Here is a 17792-nt window from a genome sequence, read left to right as displayed (position 1 = left end):
TTATGCAGGGATCAAAGGTATGAAAAGGGGCCTCACACATGTGCCAGCATTTGACTTATGGGGTCCTGTAGAGGCCAAAGTAGGAACTCTGCCTCCTACCAGGCAGACACACATTAGGACCTTCCAGATACCTCCATTTCCAAATATCACACTTGTACTTGCATGGCCTCATTTAGCTGGTTTTAAGAAGCAAACTACTTTTTCTGGGAAATCAGTGTTTATTCAGGTGTGGCCATACTGTGCCATTCATTTTTAAGGGGGATTTACTTGGAGACCTCTGTTTAAAAATTAAGAGTACATAATAGTCATTATCCTCATGCTCAGCGCTTCTCCTGCCTTACTCCTCCTCCTCCTCTGTATAACCAGACCTGGGAACTGGCCCTTCTGTTTTCAAATCCATAAAAACAAGCTACTGCAGAATTGGAGGGAAAGCCCTGCATCATTTATTTTTAAATCAGCAGTATTTTTGAGATACCTCTTAATTGAGGTCAGAAGGATGGCTGCTAATCAGTAAGAAAGTTAAAATAACATAGTAGAACATAGTTATTTGGGGGAAGAAAGGATATTTTAATACCTGATCTTGTCATAGGTACTGTAGCAGTTCCAAGATCTTTTGCACTACAGAATCAAGATCCTGGTGCAGACACTTGCATGCCTGTGTTGCCCCATGATTGCAATGAAACTACACATATATGAAAATGTGTTTGCATAAATGCTTTCAGTGCAGAATCACAGCTTAAGTTCTGCATGACAGTTCTCAAAACACACTTTTAGCCTTTTCCAAGGTTGTTTTTTCTCCTATGCTTTAGAGGCAGGGAAAATGCATTGTATTTTATCATTTAAACAAAATATTATTTTTCATAACCATGTGAGAATAAAATGTTACCTTTATAATAGATTGAATATACGAATGATATATCTTCCTGCCTGGCTTGTGTATTTTCATTTGTAAGAAATGAAGGGAAAGAGCATATTTTCATGAGTACAAGTAGTTTCTATTCCAGAAATATTTTAATATTTAAATTCTGTCATTCCAAAGCCCAAGTGATGAACCTTGAAGTATTTAGAGGAGAAATTTCAGGCAGTGAATTTTTCCAACATGCTCTTTCATTTGGTGGTGGACACTGAATAAGGAGCTCTCACAATAACCCCCTCCAGCTCATCACTCCTTTTCATTTCATTGTTACATCCACGCTGTAGTTAAAACGCCTCCCTCCAGGATGCAAGGGAGGGGAAGGGGGTGGAGAGGAGAGCAAACACAAAATGGGATGAAGTTTGTTATTATATAGTTAGACTCTAACATCTGTTCTCATCTTTGAAGCATTAATGCTTTGACAGGATAACAACTCAGTAAAAATAGGGGGGGTTCCTTGGTAATATCAAGGATACAAGTCTGTTTAATACTCTCTGATGCTAAGAAGTGTTCTGTGACAAATGCCAAAGCGAGGCTAACCATCACTCAAGTATTTACATTTGAGATTTGTGACAGACTGCTGTATTGCAAAAAACTGCACAGAAACATAGGTGTATCTGTCCTGTGGGAAGAACCTTATCTTCGTGGCAGTATTAAGCTTGTTGCAAACCTTTTGGCACCAAAATGTTTGAATGCCTGGAAATCAAGGCAGTGCAGCCATTACTTTTGACTAGGTGCCTCAGGCAAATTTTGCAAGTGGGAGCAATGTATGTCAATCATAATACAGCTTGTACATCACCTTGGAAACGGGAATAATGTATTTTAAAATTTGGCTTTTTATTAAATAGACACTATGATAGCGTTTTCCAGTTTAAAGGGGGAAAGTTAAGCTGTTTCTTCTTTATCTGAATTTGTTGCTATGAAAAAAAGCCTGTCGATCTGGACCCACCTACCAGTGAATAGTAAAAGAGACAACCTGCACCTGTGGGATTAGGTGCAGCAGCAGGAAGTAAGAGCACTTGCAGTATATAATTAACAAGGGTTTTTTTTTCCCCCCCAAACAGCATGTTCATCTTGCCAGGTTAACTAGTGATTAACCCTAAAAAAGAATGTGCTGCAGCCTACACCCTTGTTTAAACTCATTCACTCTCCAGTGTATTCAGTTACTTGTGTAACCAGTGACAAAATAACCCTATTTACAACTCTTCATTTCCTGGTATTTTATTTGATGTCTTTGTGTTTCCAGTTTCTCCATTCATCTCTTTGTTTGGTTCTCTTTCATTTTCAGATAGGCAAAACATCTTGTCTGCTGTTCTGAATAAAACAAACCTACAATAACTTTTTATCTATCATAAAACCCCACTTTTTTTCTTGGGAAAGTTTTCAGGCAGAATACCTTTTTTTACACTTATCTGGATAAATATTCCAGGTTAAATTCTTCTCCCAAAGATATGCAATTAACTTTCTCTCATTAACTCAGCAGATGTTCTGCCAGAGATTCAGAGAAACAGAATTTTTTATACTGGGTATAGATATGGAGACTGAGTTGCTTAAATCTGTCTGATATTAGTAATTAAATGCCCCTTGTGACAGTTGCTTAACATATATGTCAATTTCTGTCTGTTGGTCTTTTAAGGTACGTCCAATTGCTTAATTGTTGCTTGGTTTTTTTAGTCTACATTAAGCTGGGTTTTTTTCTGAAGTTTAATAGTCCAGAATAAAGCAATAGAGGATCATGTAATCAGAGGTCTCCATCAAATACTATTTAAAAAAGTTAAAACTGAAATATATAGCACTAAGCCTGTTTGGATGCTTTCTTTACTTCCTTCACATTTAGAGAAAACAAGTAAAGTCAATGCATGCAATATGAAGAGATAATGAAGTATCTTGCAATGATTTTGGTGAGATTTTAAAACAGACAGTCATACTGTTGGAGTATTGATAATCTTCCTTACCCAGACATATTTCTACTGTGGGCAGACACTGTTTAAAAGGAAAATTAATTTTTTTTTTCCACAGCAATTTCAAAGATAATTATCCTGCACACATTAAAGAAGGATGAAGTGTTTTAAAGAACTGTAATTCTAATTGGTAAATGTCACCAGCTGTTGCAGTTACTCTTACTTGTGTATATTCTTTTAATGATTACCCTCCTGTGCCACAAGCTACATGAAAATATATTCACTAGGTGTGAAATTCCCATATGTCACAGCTTCAAGACTAGGTAAACATCTCAAAGATAAGGGGAGAGTTAATGCTGATGGGAAAGGTTATTATTCTAGCTTTGGCTGTCTGCAGGATCATTTTTTATTGAACTTAGTAAAAGAAAAAATTGCATGAATCGGAGAACCATTCGGTTTTTGCATTCAAATGGAAGATTCATTTATACGTTTGAATATATATCTCCAAGAACTATAATCAGCCTTTCATTTGTTAAATTATCTCCTTCACCTACCCCTGGACATTTCAAAATATTTTCCCATTATCCCTCCAAGTTAAAGCTAGTCCAGTTCCCATAAATTGTTAATCAGGTTTTAGAAAGTACATAAGGTTTCAACGCTGGTTGTATTCTTTTATACCATGACAAATGAGTATACTAAGGATGCAGCTTTCTGTTTTAAGTCTCCTTCACTTTATGATTTAGTTAAAAACATTTCTGTCATATTCTAATGAAGGCACATTTTTATGAAGGAAATCTGTTGATTTCTGTGAAACAGGTTTTCCAACAGAAAACTGTTTTATCTGTTGTAATCTTACATTTTTGTTTCTGTGCTTAGGATCAAGGTGTGTAACATGGACGTAAATGTAAATGGTCCTGCTTTCCTCTTAAGAGTTTCATGTAGGCATGTATGTATGTGATAAGTTTTTGAAATTAACTTTCATTGCCTCTGGAATGACCAATCCAAAAGGGCAGGAGACATTTCAGTTTTTCAGTGTGAGTTTTGGAGATGCTAGGAGTGTTAAACCAGGCCATCGTTCCATATTCAACTGTTACTTTTAAGAAATTAAACTGCCATTGATGCACATATATAAATGAAAAAGAAAATCTTATTTTAGATCATATTCCTATATGTGTAGATTCAGGAATAAAGAGATGCAGCTCATGATCCAGGAGGTTTTACTCACTGCAGTTTTGAGGGGCAAATGCTCTCATTCTGTTACTGAATGGCAGTTTCTGGACAGGTGTTAGTTTGGACATGTTGCACCTTTCCTTCTCTCTTGTGCTCAGACCTTTCATATACATTATAATATATTACATACAAGATAATAAGAAATGAGAAAAATTTAACGTTATCCTCTTGTAGACTAGAAAGGAAGCCTCAATATAAAGTTATATGTATCTATTTAACTATATGAGGATGTTTATGCATAAAAGACTTTAAAATGCGCTAAATATTTTACTCTTGCAGCTATGTATGTATGCTGTTTTCAGACAATGATAGCCTCTAAGAAACAAAGATGACTTATGCCTGGGAATTCAGGGGCTGGGTATAGCTGCTTTTGTCCTCCTTCCCTAGGGCTGTTAATTATTCTGTGCAGAGTCAGTCTTGGTCAAATTGGAATCCTTTATAAATAACTTTGTGCTAAGGCTTGCTGTAAAGTATTATAAAACTTAGCCTTCTTTTGGATGATGAACTTTAAAAACTATTATTTGGGAGCAAGTGATACTTTTGCAAACTTGCTCACACAGAGCATTTCCAGAAGACTTTCCAAAGTGCTTATGTTCATTCTTGGTCCCTGCTCAAGAAAGATAAACTCCTGCCCAGCTCTTCATATGCTGCCAGGAAAAGGGGTGTTGCAGGCTGTTAGGGGCTTTAGTGTGTAACAGTGGCTACAGAGGTCCAGAAGTCTCAGGTGGGCAGGAGAGAGCAGTTCCAGCCACCACTCTGGCTGACCTGACACTGTATCACATACAGACCACATGTCCTAGCCAGTTCCATGTTTGGGAGTGTGATATGAAAATTTTTCCTACTCTGCTATTCATACAGAACAGAGATCAGTACAAGAAGGGAAACATTTCAGCCCTTGTTTCTTCCCTAGTCATCCTCTGAGCTGATTGTAACAGTACAACAGTTTCAGACAAACAGGGGTACAGGTCTACTCACATACCAACCTTTTTATGCCGTTGCTCTCAGGAAAATGCTTGAACTTCGTTTGAATCAGAAATAGTAGAAGCTAAGCTCAAACATAAAATTCAGCTGTACATTGAAAGTAAATTGCAACAAATCTGAGGCAATTAAAAAGGGACCAAATGCTTTTTTAAACTATTTTCTGAATGTGGTGGCAGTGTCTGGACCTTGAGGTGGAGTAGCTATGAGAGCCTCACTGACCAAAAAGGGTAAAATGTCCAAGTTTGCCATTGACATTACCAGAGCCAAGACTTCATTCCATTACATGCGGCAATGTAGATTTGTAACTGAAAGCTTCCATAAATTATAACACTGAGAAATTTATTAATAGTGAACCTTCCTGAACTTGGTAACTAACCCAGAATTCACAGCAGATTTAGTAAATACAGTTTATACATGTGTGAACATTGTAGCATAAGCTCAATTTTCATTAAGTTTAAGCATAACTGCTTATAAGTCTCAATTGTTGAGTGGTCTATCTCTTTCTTTTCGCACTACTTTCTCCCTTAATTATGTCTCCACAGAAACCAGGGATGGATCTAGCAGACACCTACATTATGTTTGTTCGACAAAACCAGGATATACTTCGAGAAAAGGTCAATGAGGAAATGTACATAGAGAAATTATTTGATGTAAGTAACTTCCCTGGCAAACCTTGCTGGTATGACTATCACATCAGAAGGGATAAGCTGCGTTTTGATGATATTCAACAAGTTGTTCAGATGTTCTCCCCTGTTGATCATTTTTTCTTTTTTTATTTACCATCTTCAGCTGTCAAGGGTGTCCTTTCTTTAAACATTTTCTGCATGAAATTTTTAAGTGCTAGAAGGCATAAATAAAACTGGTAGAAGATTATTTGAAGTAGTCATTTTTCCACTGTGAGTAGTCCAATTTTTTTCCATCTTTTGATTTTGAATGTATTAATAGAGAGAATTGGATTGGTGTGGTTTGTGGGCTCCACTGCAGACCTAATTTCCCTAAATAAAGAACTTGTGCACTTCACTGCTTGCTCATATACAAAAAGAGACCACTTTTGCCAGGTACATCTACGGGTTTGACTGATACTTTCATGGAATGACTTTTCAGAATTTTGTTTCATGGATTTTTAGTTTAAGACCTATAATTTCTTAAAAGTTGACAAAACATTTATTAAATTCTTGAACTGGTTCTCAAAATTCCAGTCCCATTTCTGCAGGTTCAGAGTAATCCTCATCCTCATTCTCGAGGCCCACACATTGCTAGCCAACCTGTATCTTTGCAGTAACTTCCCTCAGCTTCAATACTGGCTCCCACAGCCTCCCTCCACTCATTCCTTTGCCCTGATTCCTCCTCTTTTTGTTAGAAATGATCACCTCTTACCAAAATTTTCCTCATACAAGGCTCTTCTATAAGACCACTAGCAACTCTCTTGGGCACATTTCTGCTCATTCAAGTTCTGACCACTAATTTATGTCTAGTATGTCCCTTTCTGAGTTGTGTGAAGGAAAAGCTGTGTGCAGCTGAAATTTTACCTTCTGCATAAATTCAAAGCACTACACAAGTATACATGTCTAAAATAAAAGTTATTTTATTATAAATTTGGATCAATTTACATTACAGTGATGTCAGTCACTTATTATGTAGGAATTTGAGCAGATCAAGAAGTAATCTCTGGCACTGTGCAATGCAATTTATTACAAAACAAATTCTGGAACATCATACAGACTTTGAAATGTATTTATTTGTGTGTCATTTCCTAAGTATTTTAGAAAGCTTTGCTGGCAGTTTCATTTAATTATGCAAGTTACAGCAAATGTTTTCATAACAGCAATTCACAGCCTTTACTGTGACACTACAGTTGTGGCAGTCACAGAAGGTCCCATAACATAGACTCTCAGCCATGGTATGTCATGTCAGTGTTTGTTATTTGTTAGGCTGGGTGGTCAAAATGAGACTTATCTCTCAGATTTTATATTTCCAGACACTCCCAGGCAGCTTTACAAAAAAAAAAGTATCATCTGTTTTAATAAGCTAAGTGCTAATATGTGTGAAAAGAATGATTTTATAAAAGCTTTGATGCCCTGCAGGGGTAGAAAAATTATCATCCATCCAGCTGGCACCTTCACAAAGTACTAAAACCACATTAGCAACTTCTGCTTCAGTTTGCTTTTGCACTGAATCTGCAAGCATATGTTTCATTTTCAAGTTTCTATTTTTTTGTTTTTCTTTGGGGTTATTTTTGCTTATGTTGTAATTTTCTGAATGTTAATAAAATTATATGCTTAAGGCCAAGTCTAACTCTCACTGGAGAGACTACATTGACTTTGTTGATGTTGTGGGATTGGACCAAGCCTTAGGCTATGTCCACAGCAGTAAACTGGACAGGTCCTGGGCACAGGCCTGAGAACGAGCAAGTGATCATTAGCATGGTTCCTGGCATGATTTTGGGTTAGACCAACTAGCACTAACCCAGGGACAAGGCCTCAGTACAATTGGGTTAGCATAGGTCAAGAACCTCTTCCAAGTTTCATTTCAACAGTCAAGCTTTTCATCACAAGAAAACATCTCTTGTATGGATGCAAGTCATGACATAGCACTTCTGCCTTTGAGACACGAAACCATTCTTGTCTCCTTTTACTCAGTACTACACATTGTATGTTGTCATGGAATGCTTGTAGCTGTAAGGAAAGAAAGAAGATGTACATGATAAGTATTCTGCTATCAAACATCTATTTATATATTTATTTTTCTTTATATATGGTAGTATCACATTTCTACATAACATCAGACTAGGAGATATAACCAATCGGACAGATTCAAATAAATGCATTAACAAATATGTAAGCTCATAACATGCAGAAACTTAAAACAATGGTATCTCACTGTGTTAACTCACTTTTCCTGAGATTAATTCAGATTTAGAACAGTATGATTGAGTAAGATTTTGCCCATGATTTTTGGAAGCATTTTTTTAATTAGTGATACTATAAAACCTAGGTCTTGTTTATAAATCCAATTCTATCAAGTTATATTTCAACAGAAAGGAAAAAAATTATTCACATTTTGGTGTAAATATACTTCAAGACATTTGACTGGCTACAGTTGTAAATCACAGTTGATTTCCCCTTAAAATACATTGTATTTGTATCAGATAAGAAATCATCAGCTAAGCGAAAAAGGAAAAGTGCATGTGGGTGCTTCAGACAGGGAAACACCTCATCCAGAATAACCAAAAAAACCCAGACTGTTCTGTGTGCTAGAGGTGTTAGTTATAAATATAAACACAATCAGGCCTCAGATGCTATTTTAATCCCCAAAAGTGTATTATTACAAACTATTTATACACAGATTTAGTCGACTTGGTTCAGGGCTGATATATACTAACAGTGATTACAGTGACCAAGAGAACAGGTTGTCTATCAAATGAAGTCATGTACATAACAAAGATCATTTAAAGGTAATAGTATTGATACAAGTGCAAATGTCTGCCAGTGTGTCAGCATATGTTAAGGCTAGAAGTTGGAAAATTTTCTGTCTACCTGAGAAGTCTCAAACTATGGAGAAGACAGAAACTGCATTGTTTTATGGTAGTGCTTGATAAGCCTGGAAAATCACTGCCATGCTATACAAAATGTGAAAATCAGGAGAATGGAGTTTAAGCTTGTGATATGAATCCTTACATATGAGAGAAGCTCAAATCTCCAGGGGACTTTTAAAGAAGAATGGTCTGCTATTTTTTTCTGAAACATTTTTAACCCATTTAAATCATATGCTTCAGTACGTCTGCTGATCATGCAGCAGTACCAAGGTGGTTATTTTTTTCCTTCCTTTCCTCAGAAAAAACTTGTCTTCTGGGTGCATTTCATTCTTACCTCCTCCAGAAAGGGTACAGACAGCATGCAGAACAATGTGGCTTGGTGGTCCTAGTAGCACTGATCTCTCCCAGGTCATTGTGCAATCTTCTTGTTCTCAAAATGAATCACCAGATTGGGAATCACAGATTGCTTGGTCAGTTTGTCAGAGACAGAACTTTTTTTCTTCCTTTGCAGTCTGGGACATGGTCTCTTCCTAAGATCAGCTGGGAATTTTACCTATCAAAGTCCTTCCTGTGAAAGCAACACAGGACATTTATCTCCTCCTCTCATGCTGTAGCAATTACAGTTGTGGGAGGTTTTTTGTTTGCTTGTTTTTAACACCACAGATCTTAAAGAGCACTAGAAAGGTTTTGTAATGTGTTGTACATGTAGATGGTCTGCAGTAGCTCTGGATTAAATGTCTGCTCCATGTTCATGATTTCTGAAGGCTCAGTTCAACCAGTGATTCATATGATTCCTTTCAATCCCATACTCCACTGAAGTAAACCAAGACAGTGAAGTAACATTGGGACAGGTTTTTCTAACAAACTCAAATAAAGCCAACTTTTCTACCATTAATGCTGCAGTAACTTGGGTAGATTCAATGTATAACAACTAAATCTTGAAGACAGGCACTACAATGTTTAATGATTAAAAATTTAAGTATGATTAAAAGCATCACCTACCAAAACTTTTTAAAAGTTTAATCACTTAAACCAATAACTCATTTTTTAAAAATAATGTTTAGTAAAATGTTGTAGAAACAAATTTGTACTTTTATTTTTTTTTAACCAGTGTTTGAAAAATACTTATTTTTAGAAAAGGCTGTAAAAGTAGCAGTTGGTGAATGGGAAAATGAAGTATTTAGAACAGACTTACACAAACCTAGAATAAATCTAAAATATTACTAATTATTATTAAGGCCCCTCTTATTTATAAAGATAATCTACTTGATGGATTATGTAAGAACATTTGTGCAGCCTATTGAAGAACAGTGCTGTGTATCTGATCACAAAATTAACAGAAGTAAAAAAATCCCACTATGAAATTCCCATACTATCAAAATCAATGGGAATTTTACCATTAACCTTAATAAATGCGGTGCTGTGTCCAAACGTGCCAGGTGTTCATCGCTGACTAGGTTTAGATTCATGATTCTACCTGAATTTTTAAGATGGAACTAATAAGTCTTGAACTCCTGAGCATTTTAAATTACACTAGACTTATAAATTAAAAACTGTTTCCTTTAAAACAAAATTGGATTTTGTTAACAAACCAGCTTAAAAAAAGATAAGTCATTTATTATAAAGCACTATTTAAAATATCGGTGCAATATTTAATTTCTGTAGTAATGTATAGTTCCTTAGTGCTTCTTGGGTAGATTCTTGCTTTCTTGTACCTGTTAGTTGCACATGAAGAATGAATATTCTTGTCCAAACACAGAAAAAATTAATTTCAAACATTTTCCCTTCAAAACCCTTCTTAGTTTATTTGCCATTAAGAGCATTATCTTATAGGTTATATTTGTGTTGGGTCTGTTGTGAAAAATTTACAGTGTAAACAGATGTATGACTCCAATTTTATTGAGTTATATATACATATCCAATTATATACACCAATATATATCCAATTATATATACAATGAAATCTTTATGCAATATTTGATTGCTGCTTTGAGAAATAAAGAACAGTTTAAGAGAACAGTTTTAACACATCAGTGTTTAGCCATTGATGCAACTTAAAGGTTTTTCCAATTTTTTTAGGTTTTAATTTCTGGGAAACCTGTTCACAAGTGTACCATAAACATAAAATAGTCAGAGTGCACATCCTGTAAGGTCATCGTTGGCAACAGGTCCTTTCATTACCTTGTATAAGATGGCGCCCGTTAGCAGATGTTGATTTTGGCCCTGATTGCCCATCTCTTCTGGGTGTGAAACTGGTGTGGTGTGGCTGAGTAGTCCTGTTAACTTCAGAGGGACTGCTCATGTACAATTTCCTCAGGGTTGTGGCTTCTTGCGAGGTAGCAATTCAACAAGCAGTGTAAGAGATGTTAATGGCAGGGAACTCATACAACTGTCCTTGGAGTGCAGAAAGACAGAACATCTTTATGAGTAATATAAATGCTTAAGCACTCCAGATCTACATAGCTGGTTTTGGCTTTTGTATTTCAAAAGTTCAGATGTAATGTGATATTCTTTTTCTGTTGAAAAAAATGCTTGTATTTTTCATGGAATGTTAATTAAATGCTAGTAGTGTTCCCATATCACATTATTTTCCTTTTCCATTAGTAGCAAGGATGGATGATTTAAGTTCAATGATGTACTTGAGGTTATTTGAGGTAGTAATTACTCTCCAAAGATTACTATGTCATGTACTTCATTCTATGCCTAAATGGAGATATGAAGTACTCATCTGATTCATTTCTGTTTGCCATCATACCTGCAAGTACATTTTTTAGCAAATGCTTTATTCAATTGCATCATTTCTATAAGTTTCCTGACCTTTTACAAAAAATGTGTTAAAAATGTGAAAATGCTTCTCCATGGCAAGTGAGTTAATCTTCAACCGGTGTTACACAGCTAAGAAGAACACTTATTTTAAGTGTGAGTTTTCTGCGGTAATGATGCCTTGTGTTCTCCATGTCTACCTCAAAAGCACCATTACTGTAGTATTTTGTATTCAACAATGTTTTTCTAGAAAACTTCAACTGTGATTTTTTTTTCTCATTCTCAAATTGCTTCCTGTCACATTAATTTTAATAAGTAATCTTTACTTTCATTGTTATGTAATTATTTGCAAGTGTGTGATTTGACAAAAGGTCTACTTTTTGATCTAGATTATGTGCCCAGGGAACTTCAGCAAGTTGAGACTAGGTAGGACTGGTTAAAGGCCACATTTGAATCAAAAGCCGTGTTTGTATTAACCTCTGAGAAACATGAGAGGACCGTGCCTAATTACTTAAAAGCAATTCAACAAAAAATGGATTGTAGCTTGTTGATCTTCTTATTTCTTTGATAACTCAGAATAATCTTCAAGAAATATGTGGGCTTCTTTCTCAGATTCTTGAAATTTGATCACAGTGCAAAATTGTCCTTTGGCACAAACCCAGAAATACACATCTTTGCATGGTGCACCTGGACATATGTGGCAGGTCTGGTAGAATCAGCTAATTAACAACACAGGCTTAAACAGGCACCTCATCTGGCAGTGTAGTTAGTTGCCTGATGGTGCTCAGCAGGATTTGGTAGGGCTTTTTATTTTTCTATCCTAATGGTCTGCTGCCCACCTAATTTTGCCTTATTGTCAGCCACTACTTACCGCAGCTTGAGGCCCTCCCAGGAGGCTAAATTATTATCAAAGGATTAGGGAGATGTAGCCTTGCAGCTCTGACATTTCTGATTACTTGTCTATGCCAGAACACTAATTAGCTGTGACTAATTAAGAAAAATGTTCCTGCCATAGAAAACCATTTAAAAGAACTGAGAAGTAGAAAAGCAATTGAAAAGCTGAGCAGTGCTCAGATTTGCCGATGCTCTTTAGATTTTCACCAAAGTCTTAACTCACCTTTAATTATGTCTAATATTTTATAGGGAAAATAGAAAGCTTTTAATATAAGAACGACTCTGCAGTTTTCTCTTGATCTAAAGACATTCTTGTAATTTGAAAACAGTTTATCATGCCTTTTTTGGAGAAAAGTGTAGGCAGTGTCACCAAATGTGGACTGAAAAAGTGAATTGTATTAACATGCTCAAATATATGAAACTCTTCTGCAAGATGGCAGCAACATCTAGCAAATTTACTGTTCTAAGTCTTTTCAAAGTTCACTTAATTATTCCTGATGTTTTCAGGTTAGATTCACCTCATCTTTGGAGATACAAATCTCTATAAAAGAACAACAGTTCATATGAAAGCTGAAAAATGTAACCTTCACCTGATTTCACATAGTCTGTGAGTTTTCTTTGATTATTTTTTTTTTTCTGGAACATGCTGAGGAGTGCCCACTCTTGGAGTATGATGATTATGCTGCTATGATTCCAGCAAAGCTCAGTACTGTTGAAATCAATAGGACCACAAAACACTTAAAGCAAAGCATGTGCTTCAGAGTTTGCTGTTTCAGGATCTGAATATTCAGCACTTTGTAAGCTGTTTTACACTGTAACTGAGAGTGTTTCCTCCAGAGGAAACCGTAACACAATGACTGGTTTTGATGTGTTTCTGGTATGATACATTTCCCCTCTTCATTTTTTATGCCATTTTTAATTTTTGAATTTCCATCTTGCTGTGTACTGAACAGCCCGAAAATATATAAAAAGGATTTCTCAAGACATTATGAATCCCATAGTCCAGTCTCCCTTTAGTATTCATAGAATGGATGTCTGACACCTTCTTCACACTAATTCAATCATATTATTTTAATCTTCCCAGTGGGGGAGTAAGAAACTATGAAATAGATACTCTGATATCTTGCTAAAAGAACTCTTTGGGTATAAAAGGGAAATAGAGAATTCTTTTTCAGGGCACTAAATTTCCTATCCTGATATTCAGAATTTCTTATGCTGTCCTACCCCCTAATTTCCCTGACTTGTGTGAGCTCACTTTCTCTGGAAAAAAAAAAAAATACAGTGCTTTGAAAAGGCAATTTAAAATGTGCATCATGAGTCAAAATAAGGAAAAAAATAGGGAAAAAATCCCAAACTCAAGATTTTAAAGCCCATCTGATATTTTTTCTGAGGCAATTTTATCAGTCAAGGGTGGAACTATGAGGGTTTTTTGCTTGTTTGTTTGGGGAGGGGCTATAACATTGGGAGCTTCCAGTACAGTTTCCATAGACATTTCTGGCCTGTACTATTATTCTATTCATTTATTTAACTTAGTTAAATGCATCTATCCATCACTCACAGTATTCATTCACTAAAAACAATAACAATTCTCTCAAATAAAAGAGAACTCCTTCCAACATCCAGGCACAATTTAGTCCTTTAACCTTTTTATCCTGCTAGGCACAAAGTAGCAGCATCTCATTCCAAGCACTGCATTTTTTTTTTTCTTATCTAGATGGCTTGAAATGTGTCTAGCAACTTAATGGAATCAATTGTGTGTGGACAACTATAAAAATATAAAATAGCACTGAAACTTTAGATGAGTCTGTCAGTAAGTGTTAACTGTGGCTGCAGCTTTCACATTCTACACAGTTGAGAGAAATCAATAAGGATTGTACCATTTATAATGTCTTACCTAATGTTTGTTCACCATGAAGTGCCAGGCACAAGCACCATCTAGGGAATATTGATTTCTTGATGTACTGTAATTCACACACGTATAAACAGCAGGAGAACCTTGTGGCTTCTCAAACCTTACTTGCAGGTTTGATATTTATACTTGTATTTCATTTGAGTCAAGCTTATTTTAAAAAGGAAAATCAAGGAAGAGTCTGCATAAGTCTTCACAGAGAGACAGAAAACCACATTGTTGATCATATTACAAGAAATATAGTGCCAGAAAGCATAGGAATAATTTAGTTTTACTATAATGAGCCTGGAGTAACAGAAAGAGGTTGCTCTGTTGTAAATCAAAATAGTACCAGGTGAGGATGCTGCAGAGTGCTCTGACAATGTCAGTGATTCATCAGTGGAATGAGCTTCTTAACCTGTTGGATCACGAGGAACTGAAGCTTTAGTGCTGATTTCAGCGTGCAAAAGTGTTGACCTATATAGAGATGATTTATTTTAAATAATTTTCAAGTATTTTATCATATATTTTCTTAATTTACACTGCATTGACTATCCTTTGTATTATACTGTACTAAAAGTCTTCACAATGTACAAGAAAACCAGTACAAATTAACAGAAAAATCACCTCAAGAAGAAGCAACACAGCTGTAAAATCTTCATAGCTGAAAGAGTGGACATGGCAATAGGGTCAGAGATGCAAAGGACCAAACCAGGCACCTGCCCAATACAAGGCCACTTTCTCCAAAGAGATGAGGAGAGGATAGAAGCAAAAGAGAGGCAGGTGGCTGGAGCAGAGGTCCAGTGTGGTGCCCAAGTAATGTGGAATAGGAGAGGAGTGGCCCCACCACTGAGCAACCCCCTGTCAGCGTCACAGCCGCATGCATCCCCCTCATATGCCATTGCAATAACATACAGAGTAAATGGATGATGAGTCAAGATTGCTGAGGTGGAGAAATAAGCTGCCTGTAAATATTCACCCAGAGGAACCTAGGATGCTCTAAATACTCTAATTAAAATATGTACTTGACTTCATTCCACATGGAGCAGAGAGTCTAAATAGTAGACTCTAGGACAACATGAGTGTAAAAGCTACAATACAGACTTTGGCTCAACTTCACCTCTATTTTGGTACATGGTAGAGATTAAGAGTATACTCACCTTAAGAGAGAGATGCAGCTCACAGGAGGTCCCTTCCTTTGGTCTCTTTGCCGATGCCTCACTCCATGGACTCCCTGAGGAGTCCCGGATGATTGACCAGAAGTTCACCTTACAGGCAGAGTGAACCTGAACCTTTAATCTATCTTACTAAGGTTACACATGCACTTAAGAAGACTGCTTAGCATTTGTGCAGCCAAGTGCATTCATATGGTTTTTAAAACTAGAGCCTGATAGCAAGAGGCTGGTGTTATAATAAGTAACAAGTTGGTCATTTTCCATTATGTTCATTTGTTTATTTTAAGGATCCAAGCTGGCTTTCATTTCAAGGTCACTCAAGTGATGTTCTCCATTCTGTGCCTTAGAGGATGTTTACAGATAGACCCAAATTGCAACACAACACACAGCATAGCAAGACTGACAGTGTTTGCTCCAGAGAGTTTTAGCACCAGAATAACCTATGGAAGTACTGTTCACAGATGCACTCCATATCCAGAGTGGAGTGGGGAAACTGTTTGTGCTGTTACTCTCTTGTAGTCTTTAGCATTATATTAGTGTTTAAAATCAGAACAGCAACATTACATATGTCCAGATATGGAAGGAAGTTATGCATGTCTAATTTTGCAAACTACAAGTTTCCAAGCGCATCTACCATATGTGAAGAAGCCATAAAAAAGATGAAGGTCACAAATGTCATAAAGTAGCATAAATATTGTAAATTGCTGTTTAGCAACCAATATACAATGCAGAGAGAGATGAGTACTATGTATTTTGTGTTAAAAGTGTATATTTATTTGTATATTGGCAGCAGTTCCACAGCAACTAGCCAGCTTCTAATTATAAGCCTAAAATATGAAAAATTGACTTTTCTTCTAAAAGCTTTTTACATTAGACATTCTTTGTTATTTCAGAACAATATTCTTTTTTCCTAGAAGTTTCAAATATGTTTAATATGCTTTTAAGTGAGTCCTGTTCTCTCTTCTCATTACAGATTTGTGAAAGCTAGCCTGCCTAATTTCTTTCCTTGCGTCACCAAAATATCACATCCAGCAACTGTTCACTTGTTTGCTGTCATAAGTCCTGCTGAACGAGGTCTTTCTGTCAGGATTTGGGTTTCTCTTTCTGTTAAGCTCCTTTCCCTTTTCTCCTGATTGCTCTGGGAGTGACAGTGGGAATCTTTCATTCAAATAGGCAGGGAAGAGACTGACTAGAGGGTAAAGCGTTTGTTTCATCAGATAGTCATTCTTAAGAAAAACAAAATGTTTTTGAGCTCCTTGAGAGGTTCTTTGGAGTAACAGCACAAAAAAGGCAGAAAGAAACCAAAGGAAGAGTCCCACTGGAAGAAAGAAAACCTTTCTTCCCTGGCCAAGCAAGGATACGAGAGCCAAGTTAATAAGTCTGATACAATCACATACACATGACACTAAAAAGGGAGGGGTGGGGGGGGGTGTAGAAAGGTTCAGTTTGTACCCAAACAGAGTTTGTAATTTGAAATGACCAATCAAAGAAATCTTGGTTCTGATCCCTTTATCACAAGAAGGATGTATGAGTGTTGAAGCAGACAGCAGTATGTGGTTTCTTTCTCGCTTTTCCTTTCCTGATACATGTAGCTGTCATTTCGGCTATGAACATTTTTGCACATTCCCAAGACAAAGTTCAAAACTTAGCTTAGCATTTCAGGCCTAGAGGAGGAACCAGAACATGGAAGCTGGATAAAAGCCTTAGATGGTTCCAGGAAGATAAGTGATGTTTCCTTGATAAGTGGTGCTGAGCATTAGAAGCATAATACACTGATGGGGTGAGTGTGTCAGGGGCTCTGTGCAAAGCAGAAGCATGTGAGGGAACACAGGGCTTGGGAACATTATAGCAGAAGTGAGTGATACAGAAATGGAGGACTTTTGGACAGGTCCTTGAATGAAAATGTGGGAAGGAACTGAAGCAAAATGGGAAGCAGAGATAAATACAGGTTTCTTCATATTACACTTCATATTGATTTAATCATTTGCATTTTCCAAGTGAAGGGCTTTTAAATATCTGATTTTTGGTGTATGGGAAAGGCTTCATTTGTTTGTACTGCCCGATAAAGCCACAGTTCCAGCAAGTCTTAACTCCATGGATTTTCTATTTGTGCTTATTTTACTCTTAATTTCTTTCATTTTTTATGCCATTTTTAATTTTTGAATTTCCATCTTGCTGTGTACTGAACAGCCCGAAAATATATAAAAAGGATTTCTCAAGACATTATGAATCCCATAGTCCAGTCTCCCTTTAGTATTCATAGAATGGATGTCTGACACCTTCTTCACACTAATTCAATCATATTATTTTAATCTTCCCAGTGGGGGAGTAAGAAACTATGAAATAGATACTCTGATATCTTGCTAAAAGAACTCTTTGGGTATAAAAGGGAAATAGAGAATTCTTTTTCAGGGCACTAAATTTCCTATCCTGATATTCAGAATTTCTTATGCTGTCCTACCCCCTAATTTCCCTGACTTGTGTGAGCTCACTTTCTCTGGAAAAAAAAAAA

At 36.4% G+C, this 17792-nt stretch overlaps 1 protein-coding gene across 18 annotated transcripts in view; it reads left to right on the top strand.

Annotated features, from left to right (window-relative positions):
- Positions 1-17792, top strand: part of CADPS2 (calcium dependent secretion activator 2) — a 252497-nt gene that overhangs the window by 224199 nt on the left and 10506 nt on the right. For all 18 annotated transcript variants that reach the window (XM_026868446.1, XM_026868444.1, XM_026868436.1 and 15 more), the window contains one exon: positions 5568-5675. In XM_026868446.1, the coding sequence (XP_026724247.1) occupies positions 5568-5675 (108 nt within the window). The remainder of the gene's footprint in view (positions 1-5567; positions 5676-17792) is intronic.

Source organism: Athene cunicularia, assembly GCF_003259725.1.
Source record: "Athene cunicularia isolate RWA chromosome 1 unlocalized genomic scaffold, athCun1 chr1_part2, whole genome shotgun sequence".
Classification (NCBI taxonomy): domain Eukaryota; kingdom Metazoa; phylum Chordata; class Aves; order Strigiformes; family Strigidae; genus Athene; species Athene cunicularia.
The sequence above is the reverse complement of the archived record's forward strand: the minus strand, read 5'-3'. Positions and strand labels throughout refer to the sequence as shown.